We start from the raw sequence: 12,616 nt of genomic DNA, 5'->3' as shown, positions 1-12,616 counted from the left end.
GCAGGTTACTCTAGTTCAGGCAGGGATGCGGGTCCTGGCCTGCCCTCGGCCTCCCACAGCACCTCTGGGGAACCTTAGGATTCTGGGAAACACTGGCCCTACTGCAAACTCTTTTTTTTTTTTAATGAAAATGTTTATTTGGATATTTCCCCCAGTTTTATTGTGATATAATTGACATTTAACCTGCTGCAAACTTTTTTTTTTTTTTTTTTTGCTTAAACAACAGAACTTTCTTTTCTCACAATTCTGGAGGCTGGGAAATTTAAGATCCAGGTGCTGGCCCATTCAGTTTTTGGTGAGGGTTCTCTTCCTGGTTTTCAGGCAGTCAACTTCTTGCTGTGTCCTCACGAGGTGGAGAGGGTGAAGACAGGAGCTCTTCGGTGTCTCCTTCCACAAGGACACTCACCCTATCATACCGCAGCCCTGACTTCATTTCACCATAATTACCTCCCAGTAGGCCCTGTCCCCAAATACAGTCACGTTGGCAGTTCAGGCTTTGATGGATGAATTTTGGGAGGACATGATTCAGCTGACAGCACAAGAGAAAGGGGAGATGATAGAGTAGAAATCTGGAGGAAATACCAAAACAGGATTGTGAACACTAGTTAGAGACATGAACGTTTCTCTCTGTATCTGAAGAGGACAAGTTGTAACGAAAGCACAGAAACAGTTTTAGACAGGACAGACATTTTGGGAGTTTGCATTAGATGGCCTTGACCTCTGGAAGGCTGCACTCTTCCTCCCCAGTCTGCTGTTACCCATCTTTCAGAGTTATTTGACATTTACTTTATATACTCTGTCCAGGATTTTTAGATGTAATCACTAGGAAAAATTGGCCAGAGTGTGCTTTCTCTATCTTAACTGGAAGCAGAGTCCTTCTATGTAATTTTTTACCTGCTTAAACACGTCTTTTCATGAAAATTGAGATCTAATTGACGTTCAGTATTATATAAGTTTCAGGTGTATAGCATGTGTGTGCCAAGCCGCTTCAGTCATGCCCAACTCTTCGTGACCCCATGAACTATAGCCCACCTGGCTCTTCTGTCCATGGGATTCTCCAGGCAAGAATACTGGAGTGGGTTGCCATGACCTCCTCCAGGGGATCTTCCCGACCCAGGGATCAAACTTGTGTCTCGTGTCTCCTGCATTGGCAGGTGGGTTCTTTACCACTAGTGCCACCTGGGAAGCCCCCAGGTGTATAGCATAGTGATTCACAATTTTTAAAGGTTATCAGTTCAGTTCAGTTGCTCAGTCGTATCTGACTCTTTGTGACCCCATGAACCACAGCACACCAGGCCTCCCTGTCCATCACCAACTCCCAGAGTTTACCCAAACTCATGTCCATTGACTTGGTGATGCCATCCAACCATCTCATCCTCTGTCGTCCCCTTTCCTCCTGCCCTCAATCTTTCCCAGCATCAGGGTCTTTTCCAATGAGTCAACTCTTCGCATGAGGTGGCCGAAGTATTGGAGTTTCAGCTTCAGCATCTGTCCTTCCAATGAACACCCAGGACTGATCTCCTTTAGGATGGACTGATTGGATCTCCTTGCAATCCAAGGGACTCTCAAGAGTCTTCTCCAACACCACAGTTCAAAAGCATCAATTATTCAGTGCTCAGCTTTCTTTATAGTCCAACTCTCACATCCATACATGACACTGAAAAAACCATAGCCTTGACTAGATAGACCTTTGTTGACAAAGTAATGTCTCTGCTTTTTAATATGCTGTCTAGGTTAGTCATAACTTTCCTTCCAAGGAGTAGGCGTCTTTTAATATCATGGCTGCAATCACCATCTGCAGTGATTTTGGAGCCCAAAAAATACAATCAGCCAGTTTCCACTGTTTCCCCATCTATTTGCCATGAAGTAATGGGACCGAATGCCATGATCTTAGTTTTCTCAATGTTGAGTTTTAAGCCAACGTTTTCACTCTCCTCTTTTACTTTCATCAAGAGGCTCTTTAGTTCTTCTTCATTTTCTGCCATAAGGGTGGTGTCACCTGCATATCAGGTTATTGATATTTCTCCCAGCAATCTTGATTCCAGCTTGTGCTTCCTCCAGCCCAATGTTTCTCATGATGTACTCTGCATATAAGTTAAATAAGCAGGGTGACAATATACAGCCTTGACGTACTCCTTTTCCTATTTGGAACCAGTCTGTTGTTCCATGTCCAGTTTTAACTGTTGCTTCCTGACCTGCATACAGATTTCTCAAGAGGCAGGTCAGGTGATCTGGTATTCCCATCTTTCAGAATTTTCTACAGTTTATTGTGATCCACACAGTCAAAATAGATGTTTTTCTGGAACTCTCTTGCTTTTTCGAAGATCCAGCAATTTGATCTCTTGTTCCTCTGCCTTTTCTAAAACCAGCTTGAATATCTGGAAGTTCTCGGTTCACGTATTCCTGAAGTCTGGCTTGGAGAACTTTGAGCATTACTTTACTAGCGTGTGAGATGAGTGCAACTGTGTCGTAGTTTGAGCATTCTTTGGCATTGCCTTTTTTGGGATTGGTTATATTCCATTGTTATTATAACCTGCTTCAAACTCTTAAGTGTGGTTGTCAGATCCCTTCACAAGCTAGTCTTGTCTCATCTGATCAGCCACCCACATTGCTGGCCACTCCAGCAAACACCATACACTCCCTTTCTTTTAACCAGGGGTCTGCAAACCATGGCGCGTAGGTCAAATCCAGCCAATGACCTGTTTTTGTGTGGCCCTTGAGGTAAGAATGGGTTTTGCATTTTTAAAATGTGAAGAAGGGCTTCCCTGGTGGCTCAGTGGTAAAGAATCCACTTGCCAATGCAGGAGACATGGGTTCAACCCCTGATCCGGGATGATCCTACGTGCTGTGGTGCAAATAAACCTGTGTGCCACAACTATTGAGCCTATGCTCTAGAGCCTGGGAGCTGCAACTACTGAGCCCACGAGTCCTAGAGCCCATGCGATGCAACAAGAGAAGTCACGGCACTATGAAGCCCACACACCACAACTAGAAAGTAGCCCCCACTTGCTGCAACTAGAGAAGAGCCTGGGCAGCAACGAAGACCCAACATAGCCAAAAATAAGTAAATAAATAAACAAATAAACATTGTGAAGATGAAGAAGGAAGAGAACAAGGAGGAGGAGGGTGCACAACAGACCACATAACCAAAGCCTGGAATACTTGCCACCTGGACCTTTACAGAGAAGGCACGGTGACTGCCAGCAAGCCTTCAGAGCCACACTTTCCCCAGGCCATTTCCCTGCCTGGACCGCCCTTTCCTGGCTTTCCCTGGCTTTCATGAACTCTACTCATCCTCCAGGCCCAAAAACCTGTCACCCACCAGCCTCTGCCTCGGGGCTCCCAGGCCCTGACTGCATCCACCTGTTGGGCCGCAGCCGGGTGAGGCCCATCCCTGCGGCTGGTCTGCAAAGGCAAGTCCCATCGTGCCCATCTTGGTGCCCTGGCCCAGTGCCGGGCACATCACAGGGTACAATGAACACACCACACTGGCCCCCTTCCATGGACCAACGCCCGACACCCAAGTCAGACTCACCTCATCCTGTAGGTTGATGTCCCCAGGGCCACGGTTGAGCTGTTCCTGCAGGCTGGACACCACTGCATTGTTGCCTGGGACTCGGTAAATGCCCGTGGACTCCAGCCCCCGTGCCTCCACGATTCGACAGCATGCAGCCACAATCAAGGGGACACGCTGGAGACACAGGCAGGGCAGGGGTGTTAGGGAGGGTAAGAACAGCATTCTCCAGGAAAGGATACTTGCAAATGATACGACTGCTCAATGAGGGATATGAGCCAACATACATAAACAGCTCATACAACTCAACATCAAAAATACAAACAACATGAGAATTCCCTAGCAGTACAGTAGTTAGGACTCCGTGCATACTGCTGGGGACCCAGGTTTGATCCCTGGTTGGGGAACTAAGATCTTGCAAGCCACAGGTCAAGGTCAAAACCAATACAAATGACCCAATTAAAAAATGGGCAGAAGAATTGAACAGACATTTTTCTAAAGAGGAAACGCAAATGGCCAACAGGCACATGAAAAGATGCTCAACACCACCAGTCATCAGGAAAATGCAAGTCAAAACCACAGTGAGATATCACCTCAGACCTGTCAGAATGGTTGTCATCAAAAAGACCACAAATAACAAAAGTTGGTGAGGATGAGGAGAAAAGGGAACCCTTGTATACTCTTGGTTGGAGTGTAAATTGATGCAGCCATTGTGGTAAACAGCACGGAGATTTCTCAAAAAACTAAAAACAGAGTTACTATATGAGCCATCGCTGAAGAATTGATGCTTTTGAACTGTGGGGTTGGAGAAGACTCTTGAGAGTCCCTTGGACTGCAAGGGGATCCAACCAGTCCATCCTAAAGGAAAACAGTCCTGAATATTCATTGGAAGGGCTGATGCTGAAGCTGAAACTCCAATACTTTGGCCACATGATGCGAAGAACTGACTCATTTGAAAAGACCCTGATGCTGATAAAGATTGAAGGCAGGAGGAGAAGGGCACGACAGAGGATGAGATGGTTGGATGGTATCACCAACTCAATGGGCATGAGTTTGAGTAAACTCTGGGAGTTGGTGATGGACAGGGAGGCCTGGCATACTGAAGTCCATGGGGTTGCAAAGAGTCGGACACAACTGAGCGACTGAGCTGAACTGAACTGACTGATGACCCAGCAATTCCGCTCCTAGATATATATCCAGAAAAAAAACAAAACACTAATTTGAAAAGACACATGCACGCCAATGTTCACAGCAGCATTATTTAAAACTATCAAGATATGGAAGCCACCTACATGTCCATCAATAGATGAATGGATAAAGATGTGGTACATGTATACAATGTAATACTACACAGTCATAAAAAAGAACAAAATTTTGCCATTTGCAGAAACATGGATGGACTTGAGAAGCATTATGCTCTGTGAAATAAGTCAGACAGAGAAAGGCAAATACTGTATATCACTTATATGTGGAATCTAAAAAATAAAATAGTGAATATAACAACAAAAACAAAAAGCAGACTCAGAGATGTAGAGAACAAAGTAGTGGTTATCAGTAGGGAGAGGGAAGAGGGCAGGGGCAAGGCAGCGGTAGGGGATTCGAGGTACAAATTACTGGGTATAAAATAAGCTACAAGGATATATTGCACAACACAGGGAGTATAGCCAATACTCCATAATAATGATAAATGGAGTGTAACCTTAAAAAATTGTGAATCACTACATTGTACACCTATAACTTGCATAATATTGTACAACAACTATACTTCAATGAAATACAATTTAAAAAAGAACAGTATTCTCCACCAGTGGGCCAGAGATGGGAAGGACAAGATGGGGGTAGAGAAAGGCCAGAATCCCATGGAGGGTAGTTACTAAAGGCTCTCACTGCTTCCCCAGTCTGGAAGCCAGAAATCACACCAAAGCCTTGCCATGGTCTGGCAAGCAGCACCAGCTGGGAATCAGGGACTCTGACTCAGCTCTCTGCTCCCTCCCTGGGCAGCTTCCCCAGCTGTGCCATAAGCTGAGGTGGAGAGCTGGTTCCAAGGCCCCGGCAGCTCTGACCCTCTGCGCCTCAGCCGCCCCCCTCCCCTGCTGGCCCCAGAGTACGGCAGGAACCCACCTGGTTCTCCGTGGCTGGCTGGCACTCCTCCAGCCGGACCCCAAAGGCCCTGGGGGCTGCCTTCTTGTTCTTTTTGATGATGTTGATGCCCCAGGGGGTTTTGGAGGTGGAGACACTGTCATCTGGTGTTGGAGGAGGCAGAGAGAGCAAGGGTGAGCTAGGGGCCCAGGGAGGGGCAGCAACCACACTTGGTCACAGACACTTGCATATCACATTCACACACTGGACGTAAGGGGACTCCTTCAGAAAGGCAACCAGGATGCTGAGGGCTGATGGGAAATTATACTATCCCAACAGAAAAGGCCAAAGTCATGAGGTGTTTACCCCGGGGAAGAGAGGCCTCAGAGTAATAAGGGGACTTCTGTATGGGCTCAGGGACTGACAACAAGGTGGGTGCCATAGATTCTGGTACAACCAAAGAAAGAACTTTCTAATGGTCAAAAGTGTGTGAAGATGAAAAAGGCTGCCTCCTGCTCCTGAAAGGACACAAGCAGAGACTGAAGGACCACCCAGCTGGGATGTCCTGGAGGGAAATCAGGTTCCAGGCCCTTCCACCCCTGAGACCCTCAGAGCCCCCAGACCCTCACAGGCATACACACATGGGCAGATACATGAGGATAACCACGGCACACACCCACATGCATACCACCCCCTTAGCAGCCACCTTCCTACCCTTGCTCCCTGCAGGCTGGTCCTGAGTTCTGAAGCCACGTGCCGTACTCTGTTTGAGGAACTCAGACTTGAGTCCCCCCAGGCCACGAGAGCCTTTGGGGGAAGAATCAGCTTTGGGCCCAGAGCTATGGCTGTGTAGGAAAAAGGGAGAGGTCTTCACCAGGGTGGCCCAGCATGCCACCTGCCCTGGCCTCCCATCTCTTCAGACCTCTCCTCCATCCCTAAGCCCATTCCCCCCATGCCCTTCTGGGGACTGGAGGCCTCAATGCCCCTCTGCCCTCCCTGCCCCCAAGAGAGGGCAATTTAGGGGCTGCCCTCAGGTCTGGAGGTGGGCCAGGAGGGTGACCTCTGCCCTGGGGGTCCCCCACCCTGTGGCCAGGACAAGGACTGGGCCTTACCTCACTTTGCGATAATCATTAAGCTTCTTGCTGATCAGAGCTTGGTTGGCACAGCCGGGGTCCTGGAGGAGGGGAAGAAAAAGCAGACCCCATCAGTGCCCATGGCCAACCCACCAGGACTTCTCCCTGTCCCCTGCCTCAGCTTCGCCTCCCCTGTCCTCCATCTGCCAGCTGGAGGGGACAGACCCCGGAGCAAGAAAGGCCAGGGCCGGACTCCCGAGCACCCCGTCACCAGCCGTGTGACTTTGGGTAATCCACTTAACCTCTCTGAGCCTCAGTCTCCTCCTTGGAGAGATAATATGGCAACCTCAGGGTTGGTGTACAGAATTATGCATGTGGCATTCATCACAGTTCTGGCAAGGCACAGCACAGCTGCCGCAAGAGGGAGAGCTGTTGCAATAATGCAGGTGACTTGGGACCCTCAGCTCATGCCCTGTTGGGGACAGCCCAGCCAGTTCCCTCAGAGAAGGGCCCCAAATTTCAGGTGCTTTTCTCCCTGCAGCGAGGACAGACAATGTCCTGGGGCAGCAGAGCCTGGATCAGTGAGATGGTGTGTCCTCAGTGGACACTAGGACCCCCTCCTGTGGTCAGAGCAGATGAACATCTGGACCAGGGCCCAAGCCCACCATCCTCTTTGGCAGAGACTAGCCCCCAGCCCAGGACCCCCACATAACTACAGAGGTGCAGAGGCACCTTTGTGCAGCCACCTAGCGGGTGGAGTCAGCAGAGGCAGATATTCCAGCACCGGCCCCTGGCGTGCAGCGGCATAGTGGAGGGGCGCCATTTAAAACTTCTCCTGGATTCCCTGCCAAAGCCCTTGGCTCAGCCCCTGCTGCCTGCTGCCAAAGGCCAATCCCCTTGGCCTCCTCCCAAGGTCAATGTGTTTTTGCCCCATGCAGAAAGGCCAGCCCCGGCAGGGGGGTCCCCCACAGCTCTGGCCCAGGGGGACCTCTTTCTGTAATACATTTCACAGGAGACTCCCTGCCTCCCAAAGCTCCACCAAGAGGCTGAGGTTTGGCCTGGACCTGACCCCTCTGCGCCAGAGCCTGCCCAAGGCAGTCATAACAACGATGATAATAATAATAATTACTGTCACTCTGACAGCTATTATTGTTACTGCCAGTCGTGGAACACTAAGGACGCCAGGCCCTCGGTGAGCCACTGTCCCATGCATCGTCTCTTCACACCAAACCCTGGGCGGGCAGAGTCTCCAGGTATACACCTGTTGGCCCATTTTATGCAAGGGGGGACTGAGGCTCTGAGCAGCGAAGGGAGGAGCCCGGCTGGTGAGAGGGGCCCGGGGCCTGCCCTGCCCTCCCTGGCCCGCCTGGGGCCGGGCCGGGCCCTCACCTCGCCCTCGGCCCTGCTGTTCTCTCGGATCGCTCTGATCCAGCCCAGCATGTCATCCCGGTCCTCAGCCTGAAAGAGATATTCACAGAAGTCAGCGGTGGTCAGCCGGAACACGTGCCTCCTCTTGGTCTCGCTGTAGGAGATGTCCACCAGGCAGGAGCCGATGCAGACGGGCGCCGCCTCGTCCTCACCTGCGACGGCCGCCGCCGCCCCCGCCGCCGCCGGCCCGGGCTCCCGCCGCTCCTTGCTCAGCGAGAGCGAGCGCGCCCGCAGCGCGGCGTACACCCGCTTCCACTGGCGCAGGCCGCCGCCCGCTTTCTGCAGGGAGACACGGGGAGGGGGAGAGAGGGGAGGGGGCCGGGGTGAGAGGCTGCGCCTGCCCTCCCCGCCCCCGGAGCCCGAGGGGGCCCTAGGAGCTGCAGTGGACAGCGGTGGGCCCTCCACCCCACTGCCCGCCGGGAGCCCCTGCTCTGCGCCACTCCCGCCAGCACCTGCGGCGGCCTCCTGCCCGCAGTCCCCCGCAGCGGCCTGGACACCCCTCTCAGAGCCCCCAGAGGGTCCCCAACCTCTTCAAGCGCTAGCATCCAGGCTCCTGCGGCATCGGCATTGCCCCCAGAGAACCGGCAGGGGGCTCCAGAGGGCAATCAGGCCCCCCACCAAGCAGGACCCACCTTCCATACAATGCTCCTAAAGCCATTCCGGGTCCACATTCTGCTCCCCTTTGCCGGCAAAGCTAGTCAGAAGCTGTCAACCACGCTTGCTGTCCCTGCTTCTCTGCCTCTCATTCAAGACTCCGCTCCGTCTCCACTTCTGCCCACCAGGCCACCTGGGCCCGGTGTTGCCAAAGCTTGCGGCTGTGTCCAGGCCCTTCTCAGCCCTTTGCTTGGCCTCTTGGTGGTGGAGGACCCAGCCAGCAGTCACTCCTTCCCTCCCCAAACTCTCTCTTGGCATCCAGGATCCTATGGTTTCTGGTTTTCCTCCTAATTTCACTGACTCCTTTTCTACTCCTCCACCCGGCCCCTCACCAACCAACATCCTCTACACCAGCAGTTCTCAACCAGGAGATGTTCGTCTGGAGACATATTCAGTTGTCACACCTGGGGAAGTGCTATGGCACCTAATGGGCAGAGGCAGGCCGAGGATGCTGCTAAACATGCTGATGCCAGGCCAGCCCCACAGCAAAAAGTCATCTGGCCCAAAATGCCAACAATGCTGAGCTGAGAGTCCCTGCCCTAAAAGGAGGGGGAGCTCCAGAACTTTGTCCTGGGCCCCCACCCCCTGCACAGCTCCCCCATGACACCATCCACGCTCGTTTTTAAAAATCTTGTCTGTCTGCTGATGCTGATGTCCAGACGTAGCCCTGGCCCAGCATCTCCCCAGAGCCACGCTCCGTACATCCCACTGTCGGCTCAGTATGTCCACTTGCATGTCCCACAGGCGCTGCAGATGCTGCTTGCTCACTACGGGGCACTTGCTTTTTACGGTTCCTCTTCCATCCATCTTTTCCAGCTCAGTAAATCCACCCAGTTGTCTGTCCAGAAACCTGGGAATTTCTCTTAATTCCTCCTTGTTCCTCAACCTTGACTCCAACCCATCAGGAAATCACAACTGTTCTGCTTCCAAAATATCACCTCTGTCCATCTTTCCTGCCACCACATCAACACCTCTTGCCTGGACCACTGCACAAACCTTCCCAGTCTCCACTCTCCCTCCTGCAACCCACTCTGCAAGCAGCAGCTGCAGCCATCATTTGAAAATGTAGCTGAGGTCCTGGCTGCCCCGCTTGGTGCCCTCTCCTGGCTTCCCATCACCGCTGGAATCAAATCTAAGGTCTTTTGTGATCAGGTCCCTGTTTCTCCTAACCCATCCCTCTTTTCTTCTCATGACGCTGAGCCACAGGGGCCTTTTCTAGTGCACAAGCCAAGCCTTTCCTTTCTCCGGATCTTTGCACATGCTCCTCCTTCTGCCCAGAGCCCCTAGTCTTTCTTCTTCACGTGGTTGCCTCCTTCTTACCCTTACGGTCTAAGCTCAAGTGTTAACATCACCTCCTTAGCAAAACCACCTCTAAGCACTTCTCCCCTAACGGCAGCTCCTCCTTCCTCCCCACTTAAAGGCAATCACACCGCCCTGTTCATTTTCTCTGAGTGCCCACTGCAGCCTCAGATTACCGGCCATGGGCAGCTTTCTCCATATCGGGAAAGCTCAGAAAAGCTCCTGAGCCAGGGAGCTCATTTGCTCTCTTGCCTCCACACTCCAGAGCCTAGAGCCATGCTGGCACAGGGGAAGTGCTCATCGATATTTACTGAATAAATGAATTAGTTGTTCTCGGAACGACACCCTGCGGTCTGGGGCTCCATCTCCCCCATTAGGTCGAGGGCACCTTTCCTCTGGCTCACGGCCTACCCACGACTCTTCAGCCAGCATGAGCCTCTGTCCTCAGAACAAACCAGATGAGACTTCACGGCTAGCAGGTGAACACAGTCACGTCTGGCCATGAACCCTGCCCATCATCCCATACCTACTGGACCCAGGCAGGGATGTTCACAGCAGGAAACAGCAGGGCCCTCCAAGAGAAGTTTAGTGTCAGAGTGAGATGGTGACAAGGAGCCCTACTGGGACTAAACCAGCTAGGTGACCTTGGACAAGTCAGGCCCCCTGCCCCTAGCATCAGTATGCTGTATTGGAAAAATAGGTCTCCAAGGTCACATCCAGCTCCAATGATGGGTCTGGCTGCAGGGATATGTCACACCCACCCATCCCATCCTCTGACCGATAGTCAGTGGCCTCCGAAAGAGCTGGGGGCCGGGGGCAGGCTGGACTTGGCTGGAGCAGATAACATCTGGCTGGCAATCCGGATCCTGGACAGACCAAAGGGCCCGGGAGGGGCCAGGTCCTTTCCTTGCCCAGGAGATCCTGCGGCTGGGCTGCCAGAGGCCTCCCAGAGTGGGGGGCAGCCTACTGGCAGGCAGGAGTCAGCAGCTATCACCTCAAGCCTTGAGCTGGACCATTTGTCCACACCTGCCTACTCCTCCTTGGTCTCCATCCTCCACTTCCTCCCGAGGCCCAGCCATCTCTTGCTTTCTCCCTCAGTGTTCCTGCTCCTGTGGCTGCAGATGCCCGTATCCTCTCTGATGGACAAGCACCCTCTCCAGGGGACCTCCCTCCTGACGCCACACCCTCTGAGCCTCTGTCACCAGGACATCTCCACCAGGGGATGCCCCAGGGCCCTCGGATACCATAGGCCCCCAAAGAACCTCTTGGCTTCCTCTCCCCAGACCTGCCCCTCCGGCTGGGGGAAGGGCCCCACCAGTCACTGACCCTCCAGCCCGTGCCGGGACCCCAGGAACCAACACTGCCTCCTCCACCCTCCCTCACCTCCCAGCCTGCAGCCCACCCAGCTTTCCTTCCCCCTCACATCTCTCTAAATTGTCCCCTCTCCTCCACCCCGCTCCCCTCGCTCACCTGGACAACAGCAATGGCCTTGTCTCCGCCTGTCACAGATGCAACACTTACCTCCTGGGCTCACACCTCCACCCCACGCCCTCATCTGCAAAGCCTTACCCCAAGGGATGGGCCTGCGAGCAAGTGGGCACTCAACTCCACACCTGGCTTCCAACTCTCATCCTGGCTCCCAGCCTCCCAGCACTCCCTGCCACCTTTCCCCTAGACTGCCCAGGAGGGCATCTGCCCTGTCAGATCACACCCTTCATGCTTCATGGATCCCCAGACACCCTTCACAGCTTTCCAGACACCCCCTCCCATCCCGCTGAGATCAGGGTCATAGGTTAAGACACATTGCTCCCCTGAGCTCCCTCATCACCGCAGTCAAGCACTGTGCTCTCTCTACCCAGCATGAACCCCAGCAGGGCAGGACTGGCCTGGCTCCTTCACCCCTGCGTCTGTAGAACCTCAGCAGAGAACTGGAGCCGAGCAGGCTGCCCAGCATCATGAACAGGCTGGACAAGGGCGCAGAGGAATGCTGGCCCTGCCTCAGCTACACTCTCACTTCACTTTCACACGGGCCCTTGGAGTAGAATAACATTGTCCCCATCTCACAGATCAGAAAAGTGAGACTCGGACATTTAGGGGGTTACCAGTTGCCTTGTGCCCGATAAGTGGCTGGGCAGGAATTCTAAGTGTGTCTGACTTTGAAGCTTAAGTTCCCGCCAGGTACAAGACACCCTAGAAGGCAGGATAGAAAATTCAAACAATAGCAATACGCAGAAGAGCAGCTCCCAAGGGCCAGGCACCCAGGTAAACTCTTGCTTAGATCATCTCATTTAATCCTCAGCAAAGATGCATGATCTGGGGATTAGCATTTGCTCCATTTACAGACAGGAAACTGGGTCATAGGTCAGCAAGCAGCCTGAGCTTCACCAGCAACTCGTAGCACAGTTAAAGTCAAGCCCAGGTTCACACTAACCGCTCTTCTGGGCTCTGCCTGTGCTGCTGGGGGGCACAGCAGTGGGGTGGTTCCTCCTCCTCCTGCTTCTGCGGCCCATGGTGCTGCCTGGAGCCAGGGTTCATACTCCATAGATCCAGGGGCCCCGCCTTCGCCCCT

The 12,616-nt window shown here is 52.9% G+C and overlaps 1 protein-coding gene across 3 annotated transcripts in view; it reads right to left on the bottom strand.

Annotated features, from left to right (window-relative positions):
* ARHGAP23 (Rho GTPase activating protein 23) overlaps nt 1-12,616 on the bottom strand; it is a 73,874-nt gene that overhangs the window by 21,876 nt on the left and 39,382 nt on the right. For all 3 annotated transcript variants that reach the window (XM_070479364.1, XM_070479365.1, XM_070479366.1), the window contains 5 exons: nt 8,056-8,373; nt 6,706-6,767; nt 6,308-6,438; nt 5,636-5,757; nt 3,536-3,691 (listed from right to left, as the gene is read on the bottom strand). In XM_070479364.1, coding sequence (XP_070335465.1) covers nt 3,536-3,691; nt 5,636-5,757; nt 6,308-6,438; nt 6,706-6,767; nt 8,056-8,373 — 789 coding nt within the window. The remainder of the gene's footprint in view (nt 1-3,535; nt 3,692-5,635; nt 5,758-6,307; nt 6,439-6,705; nt 6,768-8,055; nt 8,374-12,616) is intronic.

This window comes from Odocoileus virginianus, chromosome 17, assembly GCF_023699985.2.
Source record: "Odocoileus virginianus isolate 20LAN1187 ecotype Illinois chromosome 17, Ovbor_1.2, whole genome shotgun sequence".
Classification (NCBI taxonomy): Eukaryota; Metazoa; Chordata; class Mammalia; order Artiodactyla; family Cervidae; genus Odocoileus; species Odocoileus virginianus.
The sequence above is the reverse complement of the archived record's forward strand: the minus strand, read 5'-3'. Positions and strand labels throughout refer to the sequence as shown.